Genomic DNA, 19,828 nt, shown 5'->3' with positions numbered 1-19,828 from the left:
ACATTTTTTAATTCAAATCTATTAATCATTATGAATTCTACTTTTGGAGTTGTATTTTCAGCCTTTTTCCCTACCCCAGATATGTAAAGACTTACCTATATATTCTCCCAATACTTTTTTAAAGGAATATCAAATTAAATTGAAATCATAAAATGTCCAGACCCTACTCACATACTTTGTTACAGCTACTCAATCAGTGATTGTCTGGAACTTTAAAAAACTCTGACTATGGTGCTATCCTGGTGGGCTGTGTTAAGCATTCACTCTTCCTGTATAGCTTACATAACCTGCACAAAATGATGTGCCCAAATTTTGTTTGGAATTTTATCAGACTGGCTCCTTTTTTACAGTTGTTCCTGTTTATACTTTTTCCCCTACCTGCATACGCTGGAACTATCAAAGATGTGTATGTGTGTGTATTAAAATATATGTATAACGTAAACTTGCCATTTTAACTACTTTTATATGCGTGGTTCAGTGATTGACTACATTCCTTTTTGTCCTTAACTTTTAATCCACCTAGGTTACTTTGGCATATAGTATGAGATAGAATTTTTCTTCAGATATAGGTAGGCAGTTGCTCCAACCCAATTTATTAATGAATTCTTCCTTTCTCTGCTTACTTGAAATGACATCCTCAACATATGTAAAATTCGTATGCTGAATACAGTCAGGTCTGTTCCTGTTTCGAATTCAGTTCCATTAATGTTTGTATCATCTTGGACAGTGCCACACTTTTCATTATCACAGTTTTATGATTTTTTTAAATTCTCATAGATTGTCTTCTCCCATTACTTTTATTGTTCAAATATTTCTTAGATACTCTTGAGCTTTTATTTTTTGAATGAACTTCAAAATTATTTTCTCACTTCTGAAATAATTATTGAGATTTAGTTTTGAAATTGTGTTTATCTGTCAGTCCTATTCTTGTTTGTCAGAACTGCAGGCAGTATTCACATTGGAATGACCTTAAGGTTTTGAAAATCTTTTACATTTTGTGTTTTTAAGACCTTGCCACCATGGAAGAAAGAGTACAAAGAAGATATTATGAAAAGCTGACGGAATTTGTAGCAGATATGACCAAAATTTTTGATAATTGTCGTTACTACAATCCAAGTGACTCTCCTTTTTACCAGTGTGCAGAAGTTCTTGAATCATTCTTTGTACAGAAATTGAAAGGATTCAAGGCTAGCAGGTAAGCAGGGGTGTTCAGTGCTCTGAATCAGTTCAACTCCTAATGAGAAATGGCTAGATTTGTGTGTGATCTACTTAAAATTAGAGCCACTTTCTAAAATTCAAAAAACATTTATCAAATGCTTAAAGAATGTAAGATGTCTTAAATGCCACGGGGCACATACAAAGATAGCAGTAAGAGTTCTTGCTCTCACTAAGTTTACAAAAGTATAAAACTAACTGTTCTGTAGGATAGAGTAAGAGGAAGACCATAAAGAGGGGATCTTAGCACGTTCTCCTTAATTTATGTTTGTGATGTCTTTGAAATCATGAATAATTTTATTTTTCTGGATTTTTTTCCTCGGGCAAAACTAGACTTTAATTCCACAGACTTTTTCTTCGAACCTGTGAAAGTTGCTCAGTCATGTCCAACGACTCTTTGCGACCCCATAGATTATACAGTCCATGGAATTCTCCAGACCAGAATACTGGAGTGGGTAGCTGTTCCCTTCTCCAGGGGGTCTTCCCAACCCAGAGATCGAATCCAGGTCTCCCACACTGCAGGTCATTCTTTACCAGCTGAGCCACCAGGAAAGCCCCTTTGAATCTATAGTAACATATAAAAAGCATTGAACAGCTTCGTGTGGTATTCAGGTGCTTTGACCTCATGCCTTCTGTTTCTGACCTTCAGTACCTGCTCCTTCCAAGCCCATGACTTTCTTCTTCCCAACAGAGGCCCATTTTCCTTTTCTTTGAGAACGGCCACCAGTCTAGTCCTGGGGTTCATTGTTCACTGTCTCCCATCCACCAGCCCACTAGTTTGATCCTTCCTAAGTAGTCAGAGGATCTACCTTCCCTGGGTAACTCTTGGCTAGGCTAGGGCCTAGGCACCTGTATTATCTAGTGAACTCCCAAGGGACTCTGCATACCAAAGTGTAAGAATCTCTAGTCATTTTTCTCTTAGGAGAATCTTCTGGGTGTTTTGTTTCTCTCCTTCTCCTGTAACAAGGTAGATTGAGACCTGTACTTTAGTCAGTGTATTTAAAGTTAAGGATAGGCACAACCCAGTCACCTTCTCAACAAAAGACTCACAAACTTTAGGCAAGGCAGGATGGAAAGCAGTAGGGAGGCTTTGTGGACCACGAACCAAGAGAGTTAAAGAATCTCTAAAACCTTCCTGCTTTTACTGTTGCCTATGAACCCATTAGCTGGAAAACTTAAGTGGAAGAGGACTTACTGAATATGACAGAGTCCCCAGGAAAATAATAATAAAGGAATAAAAAGATAAATTCAGAGTGGTGAAAAGAGTATGGGAGAAGTCAGTCAGCTGATGAGATTTCAGCAAATCATGAAATACAGCAGACAGAAGGCCACTGACTGATGGAGGCAAGAAGGCCGCAGCCAGACTCCTGCAGCAGGCTCCTCGGCAGACACGACAGCCTGCTGACTGGTAGGACCCCAGACAGCCTTCAACATACAGAGTCTGAAACAGGATCGAAGGTGAGAGAGTAGGAAGAGAGAAGCGTTAGCTGAAGATCTGTATCCAGGCTGCTGCTGCTGCTGCTAAGTCACTTCAGTCGTGTCCGACTCTGTGCGACCCCATAGATGGCAGCCCACCAGGCTCCCCTGTCCCTGGGATTCTCAGGCAGGAACACTGGAGTGGGTTGCCATTTCCTTCTCCAACGTATCCAGGCTAGTCACCCTCATTGACCCCTGTGTGCAGACCTTGTAGGAGGCCTGAAAAACTGGAAGAACACTGGATTTTTCTCCAAAGAAACAGAATAAACCATCAGCAGAGAGCTAGAGTAGACAGAAGAGAATGGGACCCAGAGTAAAATCCCCTGATCCCTGAAGGATTGGCTCCCCTTATTCTAACACTGGGGCTCTCAACAGGGTAATTTGCTTACCCTCAGCCTACAAGGGATAGTTAGCAATACCTGGAGACACTGCTGTTTGTCACACTTGGAGGTGGTAAGTGGTACTGACATCTAATAGGTAGAGGCTGGAGATGCTGCTGAACATCCCACACTTGGATCGGACATTGCAGCCTTTACAGCAAAGAATTACCCAGCTCCAGAATGTCAGTGGTGTTGAGATTGAAAACTCTGATCTAAAGCAAAGCCCACCAGTTAGTAAGCTGCATACATATGCACAGGGTTCTCCAGGCACCCATCAAGTTTGTGAACTTACTCTTAAGTGGGAACAGACAGTTACGGATAGCCAGATATGTAAGGAAAGCCTGCAGTGCCAAGGTGAAAGGTTAGGGTGTAACAAAAAAAAAAAAAAGATTCCAGAGAAGTCAAAGGAGAACCTTAAAAAACAAAGCAAGCCTCTAAATCATGTCCCAAGAGAAATTTTAGAAGATACTGCATCTGTAAAATGGTGAACAGGATATTAGAAATAAAGAATAATCTGAAAAAAAAACAGTAACTAGAAATTTTACAAACTTACTGCACACATTGAATCAAGACACTCTCAATGTAAAGAACAAAAAGACAAGGAGGTGAAAAATATGAAGAAAAAAGTGTTATGGAATATCCAGTATTCACTTAATGGAAATTTCAGAAATAACAGAGAAGACAGAGGAGAGGAAATTATCAGAGGACTACTAAGAAAAAGTTCCTGAGCTGGTGAGATGCAGACAACTTTGTATCTAAGCAAAACTGTTCGTTCAGCAAATGGTTGTTGAGCCACTGCTATGCATCAGATACTGAATATAGCGGCTTGCCATGGACCTCTTGTTCTGTGGGGCAGGGAGGTGGAGCTGGGTGGGAGGTGTGGAGGGATGAGAATGGTTGGTAAACGTGTAAGCCAGCCAGACAAGTGGGAAAAGGTCCATTCCACGTTTCCGTAACTGGTCCATTCCACATATATCCATAACTGAAATCTCCAGATGCCAGGGATAGAAGAAGCTCTATCTGAAAGCTTCTAAAGAGGTTAAAATTCCTGTAAAGTAATAGGAATTAGACTGGTATCAGACTTTTCTCTAACAACACAGAACTCTAGAGAGTAATGGAAGAATATAATCAAAAAGTTTGAGGGAAAATGAAACCTGTGTCCAGCCAAACAGTCACACGTAGAGGCAGAATAAGTATATTTTCAGGTCATATAAGGACTCAGAAAGAGCTTCTTTCCCTTGCATCCTTTCTTAGCAAGTTATTTTAAGATGTGCATTAACAAAAAAAGAAGAAGCAAATCAAAAAAACGAAAGACCTTGGATTTCAAGAAAGCTAAGAGAATGACTCTGACCCAGAGTGGCATTTGTACAGCAGGCCCATGCAGCTGGCACTGCAAATTGAAGCAGGAGAATGGAGCACTCCCAGGAGGGATGTGTCTGGAGGGAAAAAATGATTCATACATTAGATAACTTAAGAATGTAAGTCGGGGGGGGTGGTGATGAAAGGCAATCAGAAACTCCATGAAAGGAAAAAAGTTGTATAGGTTACTAAGAATGCCCTCTTAGGGAAAGAGTAGGTGCTACAGAGAAAAATATTTATATAGTCACAATAATGTAAATGGCACATTGATTTCCAACTTTTATAATCAGTCTGCAGACAAAGCGTGGAAAGATTTAAATTACTGAGAAATAAAACTTGTACTCAAGAAGGGAGAAGGGAAAATGGTTACATAAGCCGCTCAGTTCTCATTTGCCATAACAATTTAAACAATGCAAAGTTGATAAAGTAAGAAATAGCAGTGTAAGAAATCTCCCTACCCAAGAACTGAAAGTTCCAAGGAATTCTCAGGCAGCCCAGACTTTAGGTTGAAACTTACTATAAGCCCTCTGTGCTTTGTGCTTCCTACCTTACGTAGTTTACACTCCAGCTGAATTTCTGAAACTGCTTTTTTTTTTTTTTTTTTTTAATTGAAAAGGCTTTAGTTTACCCTTTGGTGGAAGCTGGGGGATTTGAATCCCAGCCGAGTAGGGGTGGCAGCAGCTGCTGATGAGGTGGGCCTGCTACAAAAGTAGAGAATTGGGGGAAGGAGAGGAGACATAAAGGCTGGGTCTTCACAGTGAAGGGACCACTCAGAAGTGCTTGCCCCCAAGTACTTTCTATAGCTATTTAATTATATTCTAGCTTATATGATCTTTATTGAAGAACACAGAAGTCAACTGAGGACTCTGCCCAAGTCTTGCTTATGTTAAAAAAAAAATGTGAAGTGGTATTAGGGAACTTTTGTTGAGTTTAGAATGAAACATATATGTAGCCAATCTTTGAAATTTTATTTATTTATGGATTTCCAGTGTTTCCTTTGCCATATTTTCCCCATTTTTAATTTGCAATCTCCAGCATTATTTTCGTTAACTGTTCTTTGTTACAATTCATCATTTTTATCATCCGTGTTCTTTCTTTTCTTACAGATTGTGATATCTTTAGTCTGAATTTTTAACTGGAATCAGAACTGGATGTTGGGGTCACTCTTTCTTTTATTGTACCACGTGATTACCTAATTCAGAATTGCCCCCCAGAGTTCAGATTAGTTAATATAATTTTTTAATGTTTAAAAAAAAAAAAAGATGTATAGTAGTAAACAGTTTATTCTAGCAGCCATGTTGAACAATGTATTTAAGAATTGTAAACTCCTGGAAGACTGTATTTATATACACTATTGGCAATAGTACATACTTGATAACTGTACAGTAATTTGGTTTACTAACAAAAGTTGTTAATAAAACTGTGAAACTAGAAAGGAGACTTTCTGAACTTTAATAGAAAAAACTGTGATTTTAATACTGTTATTTCTCTCCTTTTAGTATTATTTTCCTTCATACTTCCCAACTCAATGTAAATAAGCACACACACGCATAGGTATCCACATCTTTTACCACAATGGTAATGCTTTTGTAAATGTTTCTATTTGTCCCTTTGGCTAAAAATGTTGTATTGGACAAATATATATATATATATATATATATATATAATATATATATTCCTTTTTAAAAAATATTGGCTTTTTCCACTGAATTATCATGTTTAGTGTACCATGAAAAATTTTAATATTATAGGTTACTTGTTTAATTTCTTGTTTTCATATATTTGCTTGCCAAGGGTGAATGAAAGAACATGGCTGCTTTCCCCAGACAGACTGACCTTGGCATCCACATAAAGCATCATTGTTTTAAAAAATGAAGGGTGCTTAATTGTTCCCTTTTTTCTGTATTCTGTAGGTCTCATAACAACAAACTGCAGTCTACAGCTTCTTAAAGTTCAGCGTGTTAACCTAACATAAAACACAGCAAGAATCTGGTTGTCTGAACTATTTTAAAATTAAGGAGCCAGATGTTTTTAGTCAGGTTATCCTGACAAGACTTGACCTAAACTTCGTTTTTATTGGTCATAACAGTCCAATTATATTCTTGGCCAATTTTGTCCAACGGACAAGGGAAAGCAAAGTCAACGACACCATTATCTTGTCAAGATCAAATGGTTTTACTATTGTGGCAGAAGCGGGAAAACTTTGTTTATTGAAAAAAAAGAAAGCAAGAAAAAAAAAAAAGATAATATGGGGTCAAGTGTAACTCCATGGAAATGCCACGTCTGCTCTTCAGTGAAGAAGCTGGTTTAGAGTCTCGCAGAAAACTTTCGACTGTATTTATTTATTGTTGCAAAAAAGACGCTTTTTTATTGCTACCCTCATTTGTCAGCTAATTATTTTTTCTTATAAAATCCAGCCCCGGTTACATGTAATCCATTCTGTATCTTATCATGATTCCTGTAGGTAAAAGTACAAGACGACCTCTAGATGTCTTTTCTTTCTATGAAAGGAGCTGCTATGTACACATGTGCACACACACACACACACACACACACACACACAACTGGGAATCAACAATGAGTTTATTGTTCATAGTAGATAAAAATTAAGCTTGCATAAAGGTTGGGCTGAGTGTCCTGGACTACAGACTCTGTTGCCTTGAATATAACAGAACAATTTGTCATTTACTCTGCACCAGGCTAAAATGAGTAAAATCTATTTGAAGGTATCTTGTTTGTAAACATTTGTCAGATTCTAATTTTTTTTTCTTTTTGTATTAAAATTCAACTATGGATGTATATGAAACAAAATAAATGGAGATCATTTTTCTCCCACAGATGGTGTCTTTGAATGTGCGCTAATGATTCTCCGTAAGCCTTTTGAGGGGAAAGGGAGGGCTACAAGGTAGAAAAATAAAAAGGCAGAAGGATCTGATTGTACCTGGATTTCTCCAGGGCAGTAGTGCTCCTAAATTTTACAATTCCCAGCCCACTGTCATCATGTCAAAGAAAAATATTCAACGGTGCTAATCCTGTTGCATCAATTGATCAGACTGATTAAAAAAAAAAAAGATAATGTGACAAAATACACGTTGCCTTCGTCTGTACGTTTTACGATACCAGGCAGACTACCCTTTACAGACTGCTACTGATATTTTATGAAGGGCATTTTTTTTTTTAATGACTTCATCCTTTCTGTATTGGTTGGTTGGTTGAGTTGTTTGGGGTTTTTTCCCACGTAAGAAAAAGTAGTGTAAGCAGTAGGGGGAAAAGGGAAACCTCAGAGGAAGGTGTAGTTTGCATGTTTTTCCTTTCAGTGTTTTAATCTACACGTCGTATTTCTACATTGTTATAATCGCTTCTGTGAGATCTGCCATAGTTGGTTTATGCAGCTTTGCAAAAATTTTACTAGATTTTGCACTAATTCATATTAGCTTTGTCCTACCAGGTTCTGGAATTTTATCTAATAGTTACTTTTTAAGTTTCCTCTGTTTAATATCACCCTGCTATGCAAAACCTTCCCAGACCTTAGTTTCTTAAAAGAAAGACGTTACTACAGTTCCCAATTATTTCTTATTACAGGCTCAGGTGTACAAGTTATTCTGGGTTAATGTTATCTAATGAAGCCCATTCCTTTTTGTACATAAAAATGTCACTTTTACTTACAAACTAAAAGAGACTAATTGTTCAACATTGAAAACATGGAAACAAAGTTTTTGCTTAAAATATTAACATGGAAGTAGTCAAACATAGGTTATTTTGTCCTTTTGCTTTTCAAAAAAATGTTACATATTGTATGCACTGTGCTGATGCAAGAATCCTACATTTTAATGAATTATGAAATTATTTTGCATCTCATCACGTCACAGTATTTCTGTACTATTTATTCATATATATATAGATATAGATGGGCTTAATCACTTAAAACGTTGCGGCAAGAACTTTCCTATCTGTAGGCAATAGATTGCTATGTTTTTAACAGATTGTGGCAAATTTAAACGGCAATTCTTTTTGTACGTAATAGGACATTTCATCCTAGAAAAATAAAGTAATGTTTTTGACGTTGGATTTGGTGCAGTTCCTAATGAAACAGTGGTTGGTTGGTTGGTTAATATATTTTCTGTAGATGTTGACATTGCCAAATTGTACAAAAATGGTAAATTTTGTGGGAATCCTTGGACCAGGAAGATGTTAATTTCATAAGTGTATTTAATAGTATAAAGCCTCTTGTGATTTCTATCACCATATAAATACATAGACATTTTATAGTTTTATCAACTACAGAGCTTTAGTCTTTGAAAAGTAATTTTTGGGAAAACACGCCTTCTTATATACACATAATGAGTTTCAAAAGCTGCTTTTCTATGAGTATTTGATAAGCTTCTGCTACTCAATAAAGTATATATAATACAACTATTTTGCTTTCAATAATCCAAGTGCTAGAATGCACATTTGTTATACTGTTAGGGTTTTTCTACCCAGCCTTTGGACTTGTGTGTGTGTATACATATAGATATATGTTTACTTTGCATCAACAATTTCCTTGGCTAGAAGTATTTTCAATGCTTGTTATATTTCATCGGCCAAGTTCACAATCCTTGAAACCATTTCATAAAAAGTATTTTCATAATATTGGTAAGGTTTTTTTTTCTCCTACCCAAACTCTGCAGGATTTGTATTTTAGTTAATGTCCTGTGGCAGTTAAAAAGTGAACTTTCAGAGATATTTTCTAAAGTAAAACAATTACTTTTTTATATTTCAAGTGGCCTAGAGTGTTATTAAAGAGATGCTGAGATTTGCTGTTGTTTGTAATCTACCTTCCTGGAATCTGCAAATAAAAAGTTCTTTCCCTGTTTCTGTTCATTTGTTAGGCAAACTCCCTACATCTTTGTGTTTCTGATACTACAGAGCCAGCGTGATGACCTCTTAAATCTACACACGTAGCTTCATGACTGAGGCCATTACCCATGAGGGTCAGATTTCGTCCTTAAAATGAAAATGGTGGCCTCTCAGGAACAAAGTAATGTCTTACAAGTACTTGGGGAAAGGTTTTTAGTGAATTGAACACAAAGTACTTTTGGATACTTGGAATAAGATACCACAAAAGACATTTCTTAGAAGATCACACCCCTCTTGGTCCGATTTGGACCAGATTCAACTAAAGAAATAAGTGCTACAGTTTTAAAATGATAAAGTCCACCTGAAATTGAAGTTACCTGTTGTAGACAGTGAGTCAGGTTCTGGTAGTGGTGGCTGTCCACCACTTTGCAACCCCATGGAACCCATGCCTGCCCACGCTCCTCTGTCCATGGGATATCTTAGGCAAGAATCCTAGGAGGGGTTGCCATTTCCTTCTCCAGGGAATCTTCCCACCCCAGGGATTGAACCCACGTCTGCTTGGCAGGTGGCTTCTTTACCACTGAGCCACCTGGGAAGGGCCAGGTCAGTTTTTAGGTGTTTGCAAATACCTGTGTTTGATGAACCTTAAAAATTATTTTGAGAAAAACAAATAGTACCAAGTGATGTCTTTAAGAGTTAAAAGCTAGTACAAAAGTGTGTATGTTTTATGAACCTTTCCCTATCAAAAGACAAACACTTTTTTTCTGCTTGAGCTCCAACAGTTTAATTGAAGGAGGAATGTTTTGAGTTCCTCTTGAAGGCAACAGAGTATGGTGCCCAAGATCCTTTAGTCTCTGGAGCACAAACCAACGTACTAAGAAAAATCGTATCAACAGGACAGAAGGGTTCGGAACTACAGTAAATTTGCAAGTTAAAATTTTCCATAAAATTCAAAGATTGTGTCCAAAGTACTGACTAATATTGAGATTCTTCGTAAACTTTTTTGCCTAACCTGGAATTACCAGTCTGTTCTTCACTGCCTCCCGTCCATATCCCCACACAGACCACTTTTTGACCTCACCTGAGCCTCACTTGTCTTTCACTGCAAACTTGGTCTTGAATGATTGCCTTGGTTTTAACAAGGCAGTTTTTAAAAAGTTGACATGCTTGTGCTTGCCACATTAACCATGTGACCTCTAAGTGACTTGTGTGTGATTTCAAAACCTCTCAAACTATTAACAGTCTAATCAAACCCTAACCCTCAGTCTTATATAAAAGTGATTTTTCCCCCTCTCTTTTAAACCAGAGCTATTTATAATACTTCCCTTTATACTCTAACATCTGACCATCCAACTAATCATCTATTTGGTCACATTGTAATCTTCCCCACCATGTTACTCCGGATCACCACTTAGCCATTTGACATTTACAAGTTTAGCTTTGGTTTTTGTGACTGGTGCTACTTCTGTCTTAATTTCTGTCCTAAAGAAAACTAATCCAGAAGCTCTTCATTCACTGCATACTATAATCTGTCAATGGTTCATGTAATAATGCAGTGGATTCCCAAGAGGCAATTCTAGGATAATTTTTAATAAGCTTGGGCAAAACTCATTCTCAGCAAACTCTCTAAAAATCCTTTAGTTAATGCTTTACCACAGAATAGTCAGAGCCTCTCGACTTTTTGCCTCATTTGGGACAAATAAGGTAACAGTATCTTATCACAGGCAGATATGTTTTAGGCTGTATAGTCACTGTGCTGTCCTGACATCCTGTGTGTACATGATGCCTCTTTGAGGCCATTACAGACTGACATAGCTTGAACTCCAGTGCATCTCCTTGGAAACCAAATGTGCTGTTTTTCTCTTCAGTGCAGTTATTTTTCTTTAGGCAGTCACCTTCAAGGATTATCAGTGTCTCTGTTCACAGTTTCAAATTAACTAAAGCACAGCTTGGTCTTCTGGGGGGAAAAAAAAAACAGTTAATGTCTTTGTGGGCTCAGATATAAAATCAATAATAAATTCAGTTTGTGATTAAATATTTTTCAAGCTAGCTGGAAAACGTTTACGATTCACATGCTTGCAAGCCATCATTAAATACTGGTTCCAGGGTTTGGGGAGTGAGTTTGAGAAATGCTTTTTGCCCAAACCTTCTGGGGCTCAATGAGGCTAAAAAAACCAGGTGCATCCAAGATCTGATTTCACAGCAAGATTTACTGCTTTACAAACACAAACATGATACTTGGTCTTAATAGAAAAATGACATCAGATACACTCAGAATATGTTTGGCATTGGGATAGCTGCCAATATGGCACAAAACATAGGATTTTAGAACCTGGGAGGCGGGAAAATACACTGTATCTTGTATTTTGGTACATCAGGAACACCTGTTTGCTTGACATAAGACCTTCGGTACTCTTTAAGTGGAAAACTTCAATACTTGTCTTGGGCTCCAACTTTAGTGTTTGATCTAAATGTGATCTAAATGACATTTAATACGTCTGACTAGTGCATTTACTGTTATGTACAGAATTTAAAATGTGATGGTTTTAGTATAAAATCTGGTTTGATACATGATACAAACTACTTGGAATTGTATATTTAAGATCAAGCAAATGTTTTTGTGAACTATTTCTACTGAAGAATGTATTTAAATTAAAATAATTAAAAATAAACAACATGAAGCAGTGATCTGTTAACTGGACAGGTCAGTGAGCTGAGCTTGTGTGAAGAACTGGCACACCAGTTGAATAACCCCGCCATGGAGCTCAGAAGCATAACCATTTAAGAAGCCTTTTGTAAATAAGACAGTGACTTCAAGATGAGAGTTGGGACTTTCAAATAGTTCCTAAAGGGACTATGTGCCCTTTCTAAAGGAAAATCCCATTATATGATGATAAGGCCTTTCCTGTCTTGTTGCAGAATTTAAGTTTCAGATCCAGAAATGCCCAGCTGGTGTGTTTCAGATGCACTGGGCGTGAATTGCCCCTTGCACTTGCCCATCCCTTTTTCGGTTAAATCTTTTCACGTAGCTGCTGCTGCTCCTGAGTAGTCCATCTCCTGGGCGAAGGCGCCCTCTCAGGATCTGAAGCAGAGCTGTAGGGAGCTGCCTTCTCTTATGGTAGATGTGGCCCATCACAATATACCTGCTGCCTGAAGAAGGAAAAAAAAAGCCAAAATATAAAGGTATAGTTATCTTTCAAGTGCCATGTAACAAGAAAACGTAACACCTTTAAGACATGCCTATAGCTTGAATCTACGATCTTGTTGCACTTGCTGAATCTCAGACATTCAGATCTCAGACAACAGGTGGAAACAGCTGAGTGACCTTTACAATCAGATTCTCAGGCTGTTAGTAGCCAACACTAGGAACAAAGGTTCCACTCACAACAGTACCAGCAAGATTTTACAGAGCACATTTCTAGAACGACGTAGGAGTAGGCATTACTCGCCCCCCGCCCCCGCAAAGACGACTATAAACAGTTTAAACAGCCCCTTAGGCATGCCTTCTGGCAACTGTGTTCGATCATTCACTCCACTTGTCAACAAATAGTGACTTGCTTTGTGCCAACGCGCGCAGTTCCCATCCTTAACCAGAGGAGCCGGGAGGGGGTGTTCGCTGATGGAATTTAAATCACAGAGTGGCCGAAGTGATACTTGTCTAAATTCTATTCATTTTAGAATACCCTTCCCCGCCCCCCCCCAAAAAATGGTACTGAGATGACCGATAGGGGCCGAACTGTGGCATACACACGTTACAAAGTGGCATAAAGTGCATATTCAAAATGGTCCCTTCGGTCAGTTTCAATACCTGGCTTAAACTCTGGACATGGCTTATTGCAACTAGAGGAGTCTAGGGCTAGTATGTGGACTCGGAAGAAAAACCCGTCCGGAGTGATGTACAGGCGGTTCATCTTGTACAGCCCGTCTCGGTCCACCAGGAGAGTCACCAGCCGGATCCCTGTGCCGAGGACGTCTACATCATGCACGATTCCGTTCAACGCTGCTTTCAAAAAACAGAGTTTGGAGAAATGCATAGCGCTCACATCCTCTTTTCTCCCCCCAGTGGGTTTCTTACAAATCTCTGGGTCTTGAAAGACCGAGTGGGTGGGTTTCTCTAGGGTTTGGTTTAGGGGCCCCGGGCCACAGCCCGGCGCTCTTGGCTCGGAAAGGCTCGCTCGCCCCGTGGCCTGAGCTCGGTCGCCCGGGCCCGGGAGGAGCTGCGGGCGGGACTCACCGAACTCGCTGGCGCAATAGGACTCGCGCTCGTCCAAGTCCGCCCTGCAGGCGCGCGCACAGGGCTCGGCGCCGGGCTCGGCGTCCTCCCCCTGCAGCGTGCCGAGGTGCGGCGGCGGCGCGGGCGCGGGTTCCGGGGGCGGCGCGGCGGCGCGCGGCCGGTTGGGGTGGGCGGGGCCGGCGGGGATCTCGGCGGCGCGCGCGGAAGGCCGCACTGCCGGGAGGCGCGGGGCCCGGGCGCGTGCGCGCCGCGGGGAATCCCCCAGCGCCGGCTGGCGGCGCGGTGACGCGCGGTTCTCGGCCTGCGCCAGACGCGGGCTCGGCGGGCCGGCGGGTGCGCGCGCGGCTTCCCGGAAGCCCGCCCGGTTCTCCGCGGGCGGCGGGGGCTTCCGGCGCCTCAGGTCTGACCAGGCACGGGGAGCGGCTTCGGCCGCGCGCGGCCGCCGCGGGGCCTCGGGGACTGGCTGCGCCCGGGGTCCAGGCATCTCCGCACTCGGGCCTTCGCCCGGGTCGGGCTTCCGGCTGTGGGGCGGCGAGGCTGTAGGGAGAGAAGAGGAGAGGCCGGGGAGGCCATTAGAGGAGGAGAGGCCGGGGAGGCTGAGAGGAGAGGGCAGGGGAGGGGGCTGGTCGAGAGGAGGGGGGCAAAGAGGAGACTGTGAGGGGAGGGAAGGGGAGGGGGGAAGGGGAGAGGCCGAGAAGAAGGGAGAGAGGCCGAGAGGAGGGGAGGCGAGGTGAGGCCGGGGAGACTGAGGAAGGAGATGAGGCTGCGGAGGGGAGCGGAGGAGAGGCTGACGTGGGGCGGGGGAGGGAGGAGATGGACAATGTTAACAGAGCCATACACCTGCGAGCGGGGACCTGGAAATGAAGCGAAGAGAACCGGAGGGGGGGAGGAAGGCGCCCCCCAATTAGGAGAGGAAAGACGCCCCAGCTTCTGATGAGCACGGGTTTCCTAGGCCTCACAGGAAGACCCAGATGAGGGTCTCGCCCTGTGAGAATGAGGACAACTAAGAACATTTTTCTCACCACATGGGAAAATTTCATTTTGTTAAGGACCCTGTCTAAATCAATAGCTTTTAAAATTACAACAACCTATTTGTTCTAGGACTAAACACAACTGACAACTCTGGTTAAATAACAAACTCTTTTTGCCCTTTCTTTAATATATATATAAACATCCGCCTTTCTGCTATGTACAGTTTGTTGAGAAAGTACCGAGAGCAAACCCCAGGGGGAAAGGTCTCATATTACAGGTTCTCCTAATTGTTTAAGCGCCCCTGACAACAGAACTATTTGGTTTTCCCATCCGTGTTTACACTGTCATCTTGGTCTCCGCAGAATCGAGCATTTGTGAGTGGATTTTTATCTGGCTTCTTGGACACCGCTTATTAGTAAACCACAGCTTAGAAAGACGTTTAAAGCGTGGCTGGGAGGCAGAAGCCCCCGGTTAAGTGTGACACACATCCCTTACATGTCCCCCTCCCCCCGCCCCGCATCATTTTCGTGGTAGAGAAAAAGCTCCTAAATGGCATGGCATGAAAACAAATTTTTGAAATTATTAGTGATTTTCCCCCAGCTCTGCAGGCAGGTTGTGAGCAAACTTCAGCCAGCTTAGAAGCTGGGCAACTTTCCATGCCCAGTTACACAATATCACCTCCCCCTTTTGCCTGGGTCCCGGTGCCCTCCAGGCGGGCACAAGAGCCTGTCTTTATTTTTTCTATTGTGTTAACGGCTGGTTTTCAGTATTTCTCTCCTCTGGCATCGAAATGCTTGGCCTGCCCCCTTTGCAGTTCTTGCAACACTTCATTTAAAGTGATTTATCTTGCCAAATTGACAATCTTCATTTCAAGTGATTTATCTTGCCAAATTGACAATCTCCCTTAAAATCAGCTTTCAGCCAGCAATAATCGCCGGTTACAGTTCATGTTTTTGCAGAGAGGTTGATTCTGACTCATTATGTTCAACGTTGCCCATACACAGCTGAATAAAGTTCTGGTGGATATCCAATTCCTGACTGTCAACTGTTGACCTCACAACTGCTTCCCCATTGATATCACCATCTGTTGTCATGGGAAAGATTGTCTGATATTTGGGTTAAATGCCACTGAAGTCATTCAATTTCCATGTGGAAAAATAACCCAAAGTAAATTGCCCTGCGAGGTGCGGAAGCTATTTTTCCCGGAGATAGTGAATGGAACAGAACATCTAAATAAAAGCCAAACAAAAACACCTCTCCGCAGAGAACCTCTTGTTTCTTCATTCTCAGTATTTTCCATCTCATGCATGAAACTGTGTGTATATGTTTTGTGTGTTTTAAAGACTCAGGTGTCCCAAGGCAATTGGTTGGGGCTGCAGGGAGAGGGAAGAGAGGTCCGATTTCGGCTCCCTCCGCCCCCAGCCGCGGCGGGGCGCACCCAGCGCCTGAGATCGCCGGCGGGACGCGGACCCGGGCGCAGGGCGGACCCCGAGCTCCTGGGGCGCCCGCCGCCCGCCGCGTCCCGCGAGCCCGGCCCGCAAGGCTTCCGAAAGGCGCGCCACGACCCCTTTTGACACTTTCTCTCCTCTGTGATGGAGCAACTACTTAACATGCAAAGTTTTCTCCAGCCTGCCAGGCTCGCTCGAGATCATTTCAGTAGCTGAACAACTGGCTTCATTCCGAAAAGGCTGCCAAGACACACACAATCTTGGGGACACATTTTGCTCCTTTCAAACACGAACACGGACCTGGAGTCTCTGGTCAGCCCTGACCCCTTTCTCGTCCCTCCCTTCGTCGCGCGCTCTCCGCACCTCGCCCCCGGATTCCAGCCCCTCTCCCAGGGCTCAGCGTTTCATCGATCTTACCTTTTCTCTCCGCCACTGGGGCTTCGGGAGAAGATCCAACGATCAAACAGAGGAGCCAGAAAGCTCTAGCTGTCATGTTTGTAGACACGGTTCCCAGGCTCTAAAACTGAGCCTGGGCTTTTGCTCTTTCTCTCCCCCCACCCCTTCTCCACACCCCCACCCCCGTTCATGCTAATGAGGGGCAGCCTTTGGGGAAACGGGAATCACTCACTGAACAGACCATTGGAACAAAACCGAGCTGCAAGGATTTCTCCCACCTCCTAAGGGGGAAGAGCACGTGGCCTCTCAAAGTTGTCCCTGGGAACGTCTGTCCTGCGATCTGCGGGCAATGAGAACATCGAATCCGACACTTTAAACCCGTGTGGGCTTGCGGGCTGGGGCTGGGTGGAGGAGCGTGTAGGGCGGCAACACCAAAAAAGGGTGTTGAGGGGCTGAGGGACTGGGTGTGGGAGAATGAGTGATAAGGAGATTTTTCTAGATTAAGCCAACAACAAATAGGCAAATTAGAGCCTAAGACAGTTTGGGTTTGTGGAAGGGAGGAGATTCCAGGTGACAGAAAATTCATCCCAGAATGTGTCATGGATTCTGAGATGAACTAAGTCACTACATCCTGGGTTTGATTACATTATATATGTAATATTTATATTCTAGAATCAGAAAGGCCCAAACGCCCTCATAAAATATTAATAGCTTTTCTTCTCTCTCTCTCCTCCTTCCCCTAATTGAAATTGGTATCTAGTTGGCTAGATTCATCAAGTCTTTTAGCCACCAGGTGCTAGAGGATGGTGGTGGTGGTGGTTTAGTCACTAAGTCGTGCCTGACTCTTGCAACCCCATGGACTATATAGCCCACCAGGCTCCTGTGTCCATGAGATTTCCCAGGCAAGAATACTGGAGTGGGTTGGAGTGGGTTGCCATTTCCTTCTTCAGGGAGTGTTCCCAACCCAGGGATGGAACCCGCATCTCAAATCCATGTCTCCTGCATTGCAGGTGGACTCTTTACCTCTCAGCCACCAGGGACAGTGAAAAATCCTCCTCAGCTCTCTGTTGATGGCTCACCTCCTCAAGAAAGGTGGGTTTTGTGTTTTTTCTTTCTAAGAAAAACTCACTCACTACTTGGTCTGAATTCTTTTTTTTTTTTTAATATTTATTTAGCTACACTGAATCTAGTTGCAGCATACAGGATCTTTTGATCTTCGTTGTGACATGTGGGTTCTCTTTTAGTTGAGGCATGTGGGATCTAGTTCCCTGACCAGGGATAGAACCTGGGCCCCCTGTACTGGGAGCTCGGAGTCCTAGCTACTGGACCACCAGGGAAGTCCCATTGGGTCTGAATTCTTGAATGGCTCTGTAAATTCATCCTGAGCTAAGAACCCTATCTCTCAGATTGAACTGAAACAGCATTCACCGAAGAGGGAAGTAAGCTCACTGTAGTAAACCCACAACTTTCCCGATGTGTATCTCATTTCAACAGCTTCACATCCAAGAGGAAGGGGAAGTATGTTGAGATGAAGGCATTTTTATCTTAAGCACGTGAGCCAACAGTGAGATGCAGCTGTTTAAAAAGTTTTGCTGCATTAATATCTTATGTCTCAAAAATAATAGTGCTAATGAATGTCAGATTCACTGGTGCAGGGCGGGGTGGATATCATGTTTTCAAGAAAGACATGGACAGCTAGAAGGAAAACAGTAGGGTGCTAAGAGGGTTGGACTCCATCATGGTCAAGTTCTTTGGGAAGAACTGAGGATAGGCAGGGTAGGCAAACAAAAACACTTTTTATATTTGGGGAAAGAACTGGTAGGTAGAAGTTATGAAGTGACAGGTTTAATTCCGGTTTAAGAAAGACTATTCTAACAACTGAGATCTCCAAGAAAGGGCTGCTTTCAAGGGTTGTAACAATAAGGTCCTGGCCACTGGGGATGTCCAAAGAGAACATGATTCAGGGATACTGTAGAACAGGTTCCTAGATTAGGTGTGTTGTGGATTGAGGGGTAGAGTAGATAAATGAGCTCTAAGGAGGAGTTGTCTGTCTGGTCACAGGCTGACAATATGTTGGAGGGGGTCACTGTATCTGAAGACTGGTCCTCAAATTTCCTCAGTTTGAAACTCACTTTTGTCAACAGATCAGATTTGTGGAACCAACTCATGTTAACCAAACTCATAAAAGCAGATGTATAAACCAGAATATTGCTTATTGTTTTGTAATAGGGAGGATATAGCAAAGGTGAGTCAGAGGTCTAATTATTAATCAGAAGTTTCCCTGTTGAGAACTAAATCAAACTGCAGTTGAAGATGGGCTCGTCTTTCCTCATTCAAGTTTTAGAGGAGCAAATTCTCTGTTTCCTCCAAAAGAGTATATCTCTTCAATCACTACAAGTCTTACGTACATCAGAGTCAGTGTTTCCAGATTCTGGCCAAGATCAAAAAAACACTGTGAACTTTGTGCTTTGGGTTTACAATTTTGGGGGTGGGGAGGGGGCAGGTGTGCCAGGTCTTAGTTGTAGTGTGCGGAATCTCCCATCTTCATTGTGGCATCTGGAATCTTTTAGTTGCATGTGTGATATCTAGTTGCAGCATCTGGGCTCTAGTTCCCAACCAGGGATTGAACCCGAGTCCCCTGAATTGGGAGCTTGGAGTCTTAGCCACTGGACCACCAGAGAAGTTCCTGGGGGTTATAATTTACAGATGTCATTAGATTCTTTTCTTCCACACACTCTTTCTTTAAGTTAAGTGGAATAAAATTAATTAGGCTTAAGCTTTCTCAGTTACAACCACATCTCAGACATAGTTGCCTGAGATTATGTTCAAGTCACCCAGATCCAATTTGGGGTGTTCCCGAAACTCTTCTGTTTCAGGAATGTTGTGAATGAATGCCCTGAAGCCCACACCCTGAAATGTAGAGGCAGAGAGCTGACCAGAAGTCTCCTGGAGGCTCCTGGGGTGGCACCAGCCTGGAAGAACTTGCCAGGGTCCAAGGCTGGGTCTTGGGCGGCACACCACTTGCAGGCGCAGAAGCCATATTCATGGTGGAAAGCGCAAAGAGCTCCAAGAGACTGAACTATGTAAGCCAGAATGCCACTTTGTTAATTTACAAAAGATGACTCAGGCAGACCTGCAGTCTCGTGTCAGCCTGGCTAGCATTCTCTTTCTATAAACAAGTCACCTGGGAAGCCAAATTATCATCAGGGTGGTTAGTAATATAAACCAGGGTACAAGGATTTCGTTATATGATTGGAATGTTTAAAAGTATTGGTTTCTCACAGTGTATAATGTCCATCTCTCCATGCCCATCTTCCATGTGTCAGATGAAAGAATCTAAAACCCTAATTGCCTTCCTCTCCCCTGCCAATCTCTGGCATTTTGAGTGTATCTTTCCGCTTTGCAAATATTTGTTGAGCATCTACTGTGTGTTGAATAATAAAGAATTTGTGCCAGGTTCCTGGTACGGAGCTTCTAACTCTTGGAATTTCCCAAGTGAAGGAAACGTC

General features: G+C 42.3%; 2 protein-coding genes across 16 annotated transcripts in view; one reads left to right on the top strand and one right to left on the bottom strand.

Annotated features, from left to right (window-relative positions):
• Window positions 1-8,496, top strand: part of BPTF (bromodomain PHD finger transcription factor) — a 133,336-nt gene extending 124,840 nt beyond the window's left edge. For 14 of the 15 annotated variants that reach the window (XM_070773819.1, XM_070773818.1, XM_070773816.1 and 11 more), the window contains 2 exons: window positions 1,009-1,195; window positions 6,344-8,496. In XM_070773819.1, the coding sequence (XP_070629920.1) occupies window positions 1,009-1,195; window positions 6,344-6,380 (224 nt within the window). In that variant the 3' untranslated portion in view covers window positions 6,381-8,496. Of the gene's footprint in view, window positions 1-1,008; window positions 1,196-5,536 lie in introns of all 15 variants that reach the window. The other variant, XM_070773811.1, reaches the window with a different exon arrangement.
• A 2,963-nt stretch (window positions 8,497-11,459) lies between these two features.
• On the bottom strand, window positions 11,460-16,470 carry C19H17orf58 (chromosome 19 C17orf58 homolog). Its single transcript, XM_070773827.1, has 4 exons — window positions 16,341-16,470; window positions 13,504-14,040; window positions 13,078-13,269; window positions 11,460-12,419 (listed from the first exon to the last, which is right to left on the bottom strand). The coding sequence occupies exons 1-4, from the start codon at window positions 16,414-16,416 to the stop codon at window positions 12,229-12,231; spliced, it is 996 nt and encodes a 331-aa protein (XP_070629928.1). The 5' UTR covers window positions 16,417-16,470; the 3' UTR covers window positions 11,460-12,228.
• Between the last annotated feature and the right edge of the window lie 3,358 nt (window positions 16,471-19,828).

The sequence above is a fragment of the Bos indicus genome, chromosome 19 (assembly GCF_029378745.1).
Source record: "Bos indicus isolate NIAB-ARS_2022 breed Sahiwal x Tharparkar chromosome 19, NIAB-ARS_B.indTharparkar_mat_pri_1.0, whole genome shotgun sequence".
Classification (NCBI taxonomy): domain Eukaryota; kingdom Metazoa; phylum Chordata; class Mammalia; order Artiodactyla; family Bovidae; genus Bos; species Bos indicus.
The sequence above is the reverse complement of the archived record's forward strand: the minus strand, read 5'-3'. Positions and strand labels throughout refer to the sequence as shown.

Coding starts and splice junctions, on each gene's coding strand:
- C19H17orf58 (XM_070773827.1), bottom strand. CDS start 16,416: ATGACAGCTAGAGCTTTCTGGCTCCTCTGTTTGATCGTTGGATCTTCT. Junction 14,041..16,340: donor CCCAGTGGCGGAGAGAAAAG/GTAAGATCGATG, acceptor CTCTCCCTACAG/CCTCGCCGCCCCACAGCCGG. Junction 13,270..13,503: donor CTATTGCGCCAGCGAGTTCG/GTGAGTCCCGCC, acceptor TTTTGAAAGCAG/CGTTGAACGGAATCGTGCAT.